This window comes from Mercenaria mercenaria, chromosome 13, assembly GCF_021730395.1.
Source record: "Mercenaria mercenaria strain notata chromosome 13, MADL_Memer_1, whole genome shotgun sequence".
NCBI classification, from domain to species: Eukaryota; Metazoa; Mollusca; class Bivalvia; order Venerida; family Veneridae; genus Mercenaria; species Mercenaria mercenaria.
Window position 1 is genome coordinate 2,751,729 of NC_069373.1, and position 11,885 is coordinate 2,763,613.

General features: G+C 35.4%; 1 protein-coding gene across 1 annotated transcript; it reads left to right on the top strand.

The window, feature by feature from the left end:
- Window positions 1-3,495: 3,495 nt before the first annotated feature.
- Window positions 3,496-11,616, top strand: LOC128547809 (uncharacterized). The gene is made up of 2 exons (XM_053521018.1): window positions 3,496-4,570; window positions 5,891-11,616. Exon 2 carries the CDS (start codon window positions 6,877-6,879, stop codon window positions 8,584-8,586), a length of 1,710 nt encoding a protein of 569 aa, XP_053376993.1. The 5' UTR covers window positions 3,496-4,570; window positions 5,891-6,876; the 3' UTR covers window positions 8,587-11,616.
- Window positions 11,617-11,885: the final 269 nt, after the last annotated feature.

Genomic DNA, 11,885 nt, shown 5'->3' on the forward strand with positions numbered 1-11,885 from the left:
ACGTTAATCAATATATTGAACATAATATTCTCTTAAATGTTACATTGAAAAGATTAAAACACGGTCACGATGTACATGAACAAAACAAGCCAATGGTAATGTTGCAGTGTCATTTTTTACACTTGCATTATGTCGTCCATTTAAAGTTTTTAACTCATCTCTTAATTAAGATTTGTCAAAATAGGCCTTTAAACCTTTTATTTATTATTTAACATAGGGCCTTTAAAGTACAAGAATGTGAGATTGGCTGGTTTCACTTTGTTTCGACCAATGAGATTGGAGTATTGGTTGTTTTGTCGTCACTCGATCCTGTTTTGCGGTAGAGACCGCCATTTTAAATTTCTTCAGGGCTTAGAGGTTGATAAGTTCTGGATGTGTTTCCTATTTTAAACATAAATTGATATATTTGGATATAGGGAATGGGTTTGTATAATGTTATTACACTTTATCGATGGATTTGTACTGTTTCTGGTTCGACTGAAATTGTTGTATTCGTTAATTTTTCGCGTTCTGTCTGCCATTCTGGAATCCACGTAAAGTTCTGTAATCGCAAGTCTACAACTATCATTTACTTCTGTTTTAACATCTCGCATGAATATGGTAATATTCACATTACAGCACAGTTACAGCTCTTGGGGAAACACTGGTACATAGAGCACAGGTTGAGCAGACAGGAGAGTGTGGTTACATGCAATGTGGGTGTTTATTCTACTAATAAGGTATTCTATATTGTCAATATTCTATTGTTTTATATACATGTGCTTTAGTATGAAGGAATAGAGTGATTGAAGTCAAGATCAGTGAAGTTTGCCAGTTACTTGAAACAATAGGTATTAGCCACTTTTCTGACCACTGGACCACTAAATAATAATGACGTGATATATATTTTATAATATGTTTTAAATCATTTATATAATCTGCTGTGTAATTTATGTATTACCGGTAACTTCTAAATGAACAACAGATAGATTAATGGATCTACTTTGTATAAAGTAACTGCTCAAGTAAAGCGGTATGATTTATAGTGTAATTGATATCTATTGTATGATATCTTTTGTATGTATGGTAGATGATAATCTGTATGATATCAATCTGATATCATACCTATCGTTTACTGTTGTTCTTATATATGCTTCAGACCCTGACATGTTAACGTTGAGTGGTTTGATACATCTACTGGTATACAGTTCAGTTTGAGACATTCAAAGGTTATTTGTATATCTGAAGACATTTAGAAGACTGTACCATAACTGTGATTACATACTTGATATAAAAACTATGAGAGTGTACCATGTGTGAAAGAAGAATAGTAAATAGTATAAATCCCGAAATGTGTAGTTTCGTCTCTACTAGAGTAACATGATTATAAAATAAACAGTTGTTTTTTTTCAAGAATCTGAACAAATTAAAAATATGGAGACATGAATTAGATTTCATACATAATTTGAAATTTATTTCAAACGCTAGTGTCTAATTCTTTAATCATCGAAAGACATTCATTTTACATAAATGAAACGATTTGAAGACTTTGGAAGTAGTTATTAAAACAAAAGTAATATTGAGGCCAAAATTCGAGTACGAATTAAAAAAAGTAGTTCAAAAGAATGTGTTTATATGAAATAGATTGTATTGTTTCTACTTTCAACTTGATATGGTGCCTTAAAACTGCGCATTGACTAAAACAATTCTCAATTCTTTAATTTTCCCTTTGGAGTTAGGCTAGAAATCGCTATGTGTTAATTGAAATACTAAATTGATCTAATTATCTCCTCATTTGATACGCATGCGTATGTGCTTTCCTCAGTTTTGCATCAAAATATGTTATGATATATAATAAGTAAATACATACACATTTACAAGTACACGACATAATTTTGTACACATATAAGGAATATAGGTCACAATTAACTAGCTACTGCCATCAATCAAAGGTTCGTCAAAGTTCCAAGACGCAGTTCTGATTCAATTATTTCGTTTACTTGGTGAGCACTCGTTATTAGTGCCGGGAGTGGTGATCGCCATTATTCGGCACGTCGAATTGTAACAATTAAGACGATATTGCATGACTGCGATTAATAAAGATTTAATTCGGCGTTGATTTCAAAAGGATGTGGGCACGCTTTGCATTATCGCGAAATGTCAACAATTGGTTTTAATCATGTATCTATGTTGTAATCAAACTAAAACCTTCGGTGAAATTTGCCAAATTTTCAATAACGGAACATTGGCAATGGATAAAGCAATGCTAGTTTAAATTCCTGACACGCTTCCGTATATTAAGTAGCCAAATATACAAGACACTCATAAGTATATCAATGGGACCTTATCAAGTTTTATATAATATTGGTTCCTTGTGTATATTAGATTTAATGAACTACGTTTATGTATTTAACATAATTTAAATAGTACTACACATTAAACCTATTGAAAAGGTCTGAAATATCTTTCTCGCATTGGCATATTCATATATGAGTCAACACTGCAGTACATCTTTCACGCAGGACAATTTTTTTTATACATTAGTTGTACAAACGATTACCAAGTCTTTTACGAGACGTTACGAAAAGGTAGATCCTCAAACTGTTCTTGAAATTGTACTACATTTGTGCATATCATAATTTCAGTTCTCAATGATATTTGTAAAGCTGTAATATCATAATAAGTGTGACAAAATTTTAGATTCAGACTTAAACGAAAAGATGCATTTTATAAGAATAGTAGTCTTTACACAACAAAATGTACACGTGTAGTGATTTTAAAAGCAAAGTTATTTTCTTAATAGAAACAGCGTTTCTATGATTACTTTATGCGACAAAGAAATATCGTCTATATATCAGGATAATTATTTGATTTATTTATTTGATAATAAAACTTTCCCCCTTAATAGCATACTTCGATCCTATATCTAACACAATTAATGGGTTTCAAAATCACATAAAATGTTTCTCTTTTGCAAGCTTAGCTTTGTAAAAGAATAAGAAGAAAACGCATGACAAATTTACAACTTTCAGGAGTGCCTTAATCATGAAATCAAAGAAAAATGAAATCAGTATATTCCAACAATTTAAACTGTCTGGATTAAGGTTTTCGTCAATCCTTACAGCAATATCCATTTTGGTACAAACAGGATTATTTTTAACTACTATTTACACGCATTTACAAATTTGGAAACACACGTGACATAACATCTAGGAATTTGGCCATCAAAAAAAGGTATAGACTTGTCAGGTTACATTTCCATTTCTTGGGGTGCAACCACAGCCGATATTATAGAGGCATGTTTGCGAAAATTTTCAAACTGTGCTTTTTCCTATTAAACTTTTGTTAAATGTATAGTTTATTATAGTGACTGTCATAATATGATGAAAAAATAGTAATTTATAGGAAGCATGAGTATAAATTGATTTATATTTCTGGTACTCTATGTGCTTTGGTTTAACCTACTAAATTTATCAGTATCCCAGTCTAACACGTGTTTACATGCGTGATAGTAGCGTGTTAAACGATTTTAGCCAATCGCCTAGCGTCGTTCGAGCGTGCCCCATGAATTGACCAATCGACTTATTTCTAAACACTTTCTTTGTTTACAAGGTGTCGGAGCTTTTTGTGTGTGCTGGATTTTCGGAGCTATTTTCAATCAGATTTGTATCAAAAATATTTACTTTATTCAATAATTTCGTTATTTTAAACTTGTTTGAATTGTGTATTTAGCATATCTGATCTTAGATTCTGCTCATCTGTCTTTATCAGAGTGTTTTACTTGAAATGGAAACACAAACAAAGAAATCTCTTTGTTCTGTAGCAGAAACTCATGGTGGATCTGAGTCACAAACTGAGACTCGAACTATTTTGATACTTGGACACTCTTTTGTGAGAAATTTGAGCAGGTGGACTGTTCATCAGAAAGTCCAAAATATGAATATCGATGCATTTAGACTTCAAACATATTTACATGGCGTTGGTGGAGCAGTTATCACTGACAAAGACCATGCCAAGTCGTTATGGCAGGAGATATCTTTAGTAAAGGACCTGTCTGCGTCGGCAGTACTTTTAGACATTGGTACCAATGATCTTTGCAAAAGGGATGTCGAACCGCACATTCTTGTTCAGTCTGTGGTTGAGTTTGCAGATCAATGTCTAAAACTTGGTGCTGAATATATCGTGTTCATTGAGGTTCTACCCCGTGCAGGTCGTCAAATCTTCAATTCATCAGTTGTTTTGTATAACAAACTGATTGCAGCGCACTGTTCTACCACCCCTTTTATGTATTTCTGGAAACATTCCAAAAACCGGTTTAATGAGCGCTTTATCAAGGACTTTATCGCAGACGACGGTGTTCATGTGCATGAAGTGCTCGGGATGCCAAAATACTTCATGTCAATAAGAGGAGCAGTGCTTCTCGCAGAGCGTAGTTTAAGAATTTGATATCGTTTTCATGTCTTATATTTTGATTATTACTTTTACTGTAGGATAAAACCACTGATCAACGTCGTTACGGAAGTGAGTGAACAACTTGCACGCCAGATATTCATAGCTGTCTCAAGCCACCATTCACGACTTTATAGATCCAGTGAGTACATATAACATTTAACTGATGAAAATTAGATAAAAGCAGCAATTTTTACCGCAAATCGGCTACTGGTATAGTAGTAATTCTTGGATTTGTAATAGAACTTGACATTTAATCTGTCCGGCTTAATCGTGCTTCACAAATTTGTTCAAATAAATGTATAGCCTTTTGGAGGCACAAATACTAAAATATTTCTCATCCAACTGTTAATATTAGCATGCTAAATTTAATATTATATTAGCTTCGATAATAGAAATTTTATCAGTCATGGGGATAACATGTCCGGTGTCACCTATGTCACATGTAGGTTAAAGCCAATTCAATTTCACATCTCTACAAGTAACTAATGGCAGAAGTTACCAGATAATACTATCTAACCTATAGCAATAGATTTTACCATTGTACTTTCCTTTTACAGTTCAAGTTACTGTTATTACACCTGGTATATAATATATATATATGTATGTCAGGTGACTCAAGCAGGCTACAGTCAATGCTTAATTATGGCTATAGTTACAAGATATGTCCGGTGGTTTTTGCAGGCTACAGTCAATGCTTAATTATGGCTATAGTTACAAGATATGTCCGGTGTTTTTTACAAGCTATAGTCCATGCGTAATTATGGCTATAGTTACAAGATAATACTATATGATAGTTTACAATATATTTTAGCATTTTACTTCACTTTTACAGTTCAAGTTGCTGTAATTATATCAGGTATAGGCATGTCCGGTAGCTCATACAAGCTATGAAAATGCTTAAATCATCTGTATGATAATGATTGCTATGGCTATAGCTAATTCTCCATGTCCGGTTTTTTCCTATGTTAGTCATGTTACATAGTACATAGAGTTTGATCAACTGCACTGCCTGGTGTTTCCTATGTTGCTAAAGCTTCATAGATTGTAACTTTTTGGTAAAACCTGTCTTATTGAAGTTGTGAGTTTTCAGAGTGTCTGAAACATGATATTATGATTCCATGTCCGGTTTTTTCCTATGTTGCTCGAACATCATAGAGTTTTAAACTACATATGCAAATATTACAGTGTCTCTTATTCATTACAACAAATATTTGACAAATACGAAAGCAAAGTTTGTAATACCTTTGTTCAAGCCATTACCTTGCGAGCAAGGTACAGTGATAACGCCTATAGCTTATCGTGGCAAATTTACTAGTACAATATCTCCCCAGGAAAATAAGAATTAAGATAAACTAGCTTTGACAATATAAGCTCCACTCTATACAAATTAACAATTGTCACTTCCACACGTCCCATTTTTAAATGCTACTAACAAAACCTGACATTGTTATTATTTCAGGAAAATGGCTCCAAAACGCAAAACGGGGGTTCCTGCGGAATCCCTATCTCGTAGCAAGACCCCCAGAAAGTCCAGGAAACAATCAAAATCTGTAGTTGAACCGGCTTCTGTGGAAAAGCAAAGTACGGAACAAAACAATGGACTTGCGACTGCTTTGGCTCATGCAATTGAAAATGACGATAATCTAAGAAAAGAACTAAATAGAGTACTACATCCAGAAAAAAATGAGGAAAACGGTACGCAGATGGCCCAACCAGGTGCTCCTGGAGTAGGGTTAGAAGACCTTGGTCATGCGGACACTTCTCCCGCCGATTCAGAATTATCTGATGATGAATCGGCAATCAATTTTCCTGCCCCTCTTGGCAACACAAATACTTTGCCAGAAGTGTCTGCTGACCTTGGGGTTTTCTCATATGGGAGCCCAGTAGTATCAGAAAAATTGAAACGTAAAATTTGGAATAAGGATTATGTTGACCTGTCTGTCCTTTACTTTGGCACAGACAAAACTGCAACCGAGACCACTATACACAAACAAGGAAACTCCACGGTCACCTCAGTGAAAAAGCCTGCATCCAAGTCAATACAAGGCATTTTCACATGGACAAAGGCTTTCCAAACTTATGCCTTTGTCTATTCGCAAAAATTTCCGTCAGAAAGTCCTTTGCTATTTTCATACATGATCCTAGTGCAGACACTTGCTAACCATACTGAAAATTGGCAGACATATGACATTAAATTTAGGACCCTGAGAGCAACACATAATTTGCCTTGGGTGCCTGTCCATATGCCCACTTATCTGTATTGCCAAATCGAAAAGCCACGGCAACAGTCCTTTCGTACCAGCACACCTTCCCAACAAACTTCATTCAAGCGTTTTCAACACATCTTCAGAAGGAAAGGTTACTGTTGGGACTACCAAGACTCCAGTAATTGCAATAAATCCCGCTGTCCCGTTGCACACAAGTGTGCAAACTGTGAAGGGAACCATGGTGCACACCGTTGCCCAACAAGATGGTCTAAACCAAACGTCCACCAACAAGGGACCTTCCACAACAGAACCTTGTCTCAGCATGACCAAAAATCCAATTGGAACAAACCCAAAACCGGTCATCAATATTCCAACACCAATAAGGCCTAATGTACTGGCCAGATTCCTTGAAGGCTATGACCCTCAGAAAACCCAACATCTCGTTAAAGGATTTACAGAAGGATTTAGCCTTGGGGTCACAGGTCAACTTTTCCCAGCCATATACTCAAATCACCCATCAGTTTATACTCATTCGAATTTCGTTCAAGAAAAAATCAATAAGGAACTACGCCTAGGACAGTACAAATGTCCTTATACTGTCCCTTCTCTAAGTAATTTTGTATGCAGTCCTCTGGGTGTAGTTCCCAAGAAAACCCAAAATGAATTTCGCATTATTCATGACCTTTCCTATAGTAAACATGGTTACTCAGTTAATGAACTTATCCCACCAGAAAACTCAACAGTTTCCCTAGAAACATTCGATCATGTTGCCGCCCTTGTACTCAAGTGCGGAGCAAACTGCTATGTCTCAAAAGCTGACATTCAGGAAAGCTTTCGTATTCTACCCATTTCCCCCCTTGATTATCACAAACTAGGTTTCTCGTTTGATGGTCACTTCTACTTCGACCGTGTACTACCTATGGGTGCATCAAGTAGTGTTCAACTGTTTGAGTCATTTTCAAGCTCATTGCAGTGGATACTGCAAAACAAACTAAATGTACACATGGTTTCTCACATTATCGATGATTTCATTTCTGTCAACAGACTAAAATCAACGTGCCAAGCATCACTAACAACTTTCCTTAATCTGTGTTCAGATATAAATATTCCAATCAAACATGAAAAAACATGCTATCCCTCACAGAAAGCTATAGTACACGGTATAGAAATAGATACATGTACATTAACGGCATACTTACCAGGTGACAAAGTCTCGACTCTCCGTAGGTTACTAGAATCCGCAAAGCGCAAAAAGAAAATTATGCTTAAAGACCTTCAAAGTCTTTTGGGTACCCTTAATTTTGCTTGCAAAGTCATAAAACCAGGCCGCTGCTTCCTTCGGAGACTTTATGACCTTACAAAAGGAACCACAAAACCTACACACTACATCAAATTAACAAAAGAAACAAGAGCTGATCTAGCACTTTGGTCAAACTTCTTAGACAAGTACAATGGCTGCACACTCCTTACCAACGACAGATTTATTTCTTCTGCACAATTAAATCTGTATACAGATGCAGCAGGCACAAAAGGTTTTGGCATCACACATGAAACTTCTTGGGCATATGGCATTTTTTCTACAAAGGTGCGCAAGCTCCATATTAATATTCTTGAACTCTACCCTATAGCAGTTGCTGTCATGCTTTTTGGGAAACAGTGGTCAAATAAAAACATCCTCTTTGTTTGTGATAATCTCGCCATAGTTTATTGTCTTCAAAAACAGACTTCAAAAGACCCTATTATAATGAAACTTATACGACTCATTGTTTTGCAAAGCCTAGAACACAATTTTTGTTTCACATCGAAACATATACCTTCTAAAGAAAACAGTGTGTGTGACAAACTGTCTCGTTTTCAGATAGAGGAAGCTCTTGTAGAAGCACCCTATCTACAGAACAGACCTCTCCACATACCAGACGACCTCTCACCAGACGCCTTGCTGCTGTAACTAACCTTTTGGTAAAGTCTTCTCTGGCCGAGTCCACGCGAACCAGTTATGGTCACTACTGGGATACTTTCACAACATTCTGTCTAACAAAAATTAAGAAAACACCCCTGCCCGCACCTGTGGAAGCAATTTCATCGTTCATTTCCTTTCTATACATTAAAGGATACTCTGCATCTACTATTTGCAGTCACTTGTCGGCAATCGCTTTCAAACACCAACTAGGAGGTTATCCAAATCCTACACAAAATTTCTTAATACGCCGCATGACCTTAGGGTGCAAAAAACAAAGACAGGTGCAAGACTCGAGGTTACCACTACTTCTCCCACAGATCCACAGTCTTTTTGACGCATGTCCTATCTTGATTAAAGGTTTTTACGATATTACTCTTTACCAAACCATATTCCTTCTCTTGTTTCATGGATTTTTCCGCACAGGAGAAATTATACCGTCCTCCTCGTCCAAGTCATGTCAAGTCGTTCAATACGGTGACGTGATACTCGGTAGAAAAAACATTCATGTCATACTCCGCAGTCACAAAACTCAAGTTTCAGGTGTCCCAACTCACATTTACATAGAATCTACAAAAACATCTTATTGCCCATACTTGTCATTAACAACATACTTTTCTCAGAGGGGCAGTACGCCCGGTCCAATCTTTCTTGACTGTACTGGAAAGCCAATTTTAATGACAAAATTCAGATCAATCTTTCAAAAGCTGTTAACATTCAGACAACTGCCGGTCACACTATACAAACCTCACAGTTTCAGAATTGGGGCATGCACTCAAGCTGTAATGTCTGGTATTCCAGAGGCACAGGTCATGGCTATGGGTCGCTGGAAATCCAGGGCCTATCAGAAATACATTCGTCTACCTATACTTAAACCATAGCAAAACAAAGTATTAGACACATCCATACAGTTTCATCATACTAGTCCACTTTGAAGGAGTTATTGGGATATACCCCCTTACTTCACATTAAATGTCCCGAGGTCTGTAAAAGAAACTATAGGGGTGTAGTTTCTTCATTTGTCATGTTCAATACAAAACGAAACTATAGGGGTGTAGTTTCTTTATCTATCAACTTCAGCACAAAAAGGAGCTATAGGGGTGTAGTTTCCTTCATGGTATTTTATTATAAGTTCCGTAACTCTTTTATATTTACTTGGGCTCCCAACCAACTTTGGTTCTCTTATTCAAATATTACTTGCATTGCCTTCGAATCAGTGCTTTGTTTTCTCATGCCTTTTGACAAAATAAGTGCAGTACGGGAACGAATATTGAACAATTTAAGTGAACGTCTTAAATGTGTTGAGAATGTCATATTAAAAGCATAAACTCGATAGACAACTCGTGTAATCTCAACTCCGCGTTTCACTGGAATCTTAGTGTTATGTGAAAACATGATTACAGATAGAGCAGCACAATTTTGCAGCCAAGGACACAAAAGTGTATTGAATATGGATCTGAAATTATAGACACATGTTGTATCATTCAAATACCTTGACAGTCATCTCAATTAAAATGAAAACCACTAGTTATCTAGTCAGGGACAAGTTCTATATACATGTACAATTGTGCATATTAACATTTAGAAAATGATATTTGACCAAAGAGAGATATATATGCATACAGAATCATTATTAATGGTGTATATTTTATTTATTGTTGAGATATTTGTTGATTCTGATAGTCCATGTTCAATCTGACCTTAAAAGGACTGTGAAATCATTAAATTTTGTGAGGGAATAAATTTCAATGTTGATAATCCAATAAATGTTTATCCAACACAGCAGTAATTTTCATATTTCTTATATCTTCATACATAAACATACACACAAAACTTTCCTTACAGATTGGCCATTTTGGCCCAAACCACAATAATTTATGCTTTCACAGTATCTATGTAAATGATGAAATAATCTTTTTGAGCAAATTGTTGGGTATTGGGGTGTACCTTTTATTTTGCAAATACCTGTATATTATTATGTCCCTGTCACTTAAATCATGTTGAATTTTCGTGTATGGTGACAACCTAATCTAATGATGAATCACTGGATTTATGGTGATTGGTTACAACTGAGATATTGAATAATTTTTTTTTTTTTTTTTTTCCTTTTAGTAATTCAAAAACATTTGCAGCATTAATATTGGAACATGTTAACAAGTAATATCTAATAATCAATATCAACTAAGTATTACCTATCCTCGAGAAAAACTGAAAGTATGAGTCGACTTGGGATTAATGCTGCAATACAAATATTATAAATTGTTCATGAAATCCATTTATTATTTCCCTCAGAACTTGTAAAATTTAGTAACACTTTTTGTTTTGAGATTTTCTTTTTTGTTTTCATTTACAAATGCCAACTACTTTATCTGTTAAAGTTTGACTGTAATTTCCTTTTTTGTTTGTACATAACTTGAAACTTAGTGAATATAGGGGTGTATTCACTACTTTACTAAGCATAATCACTTGTGCCATGTGTCAATTCTAGTCTATAGTGTATTTTCTAATATTGATTTCACTTTTACAATTTAATCATTATTTTCGACTGCTGAGATGTACTTCCTGATGTCTTTGTCATTAACACAACATAAACTTCTTCATTCATCACACTTCTTGTTGCTGTTCCAGTTACTCCCCTTGGTTGGGCTGAGTGGTAGTTTTACATCTCCAACTTATGCCAAATTTGATTTTATATTGCATTTATTTTACTTCGTTGTTCATGAAATAAACCGTCTGACTCGGTGGGTCAGATATCTCCTGACACATTGGGTCAGACATTTTCAACCATATCTTATCTTGGTTTTCTTTGGCATAATGAACAAGGGTAGCCAGGTCCAGCAACAGGAAATATAAAATAGTAATTTATAGGAAGCATGAGTATAAATTGATTTATATTTCTGGTACTCTATGTGCTTTGGTTTAATCTACTAAATTTATCAGTATCCCAGTCTAACACGTGTTTACATGCGTGATAGTAGCGTGTTAAACGATTTTAGCCAATCGCCTAGAGTCGTTCGAGCGTGCCCCATGAATTGACCAATCGACTTATTTCTAAACACTTTCTTTGTTTACAAGGTGTCGGAGCTTTTTGTGTGTGCTGGATTTTCGGAGCTATTTTCAATCAGATTTGTATCAAAAACCCGTTCCACCCCTCCACCCTCCTTTACATGTACATCTCGGTAGTCATCACCTATTGTTACGGTGGTTTTACATCTCCAACTGATGCCAAATTTGATTTTATATTGCATTTATTTTACTTCGTTGTTCATGAAATAAACCGTCTGACTCGG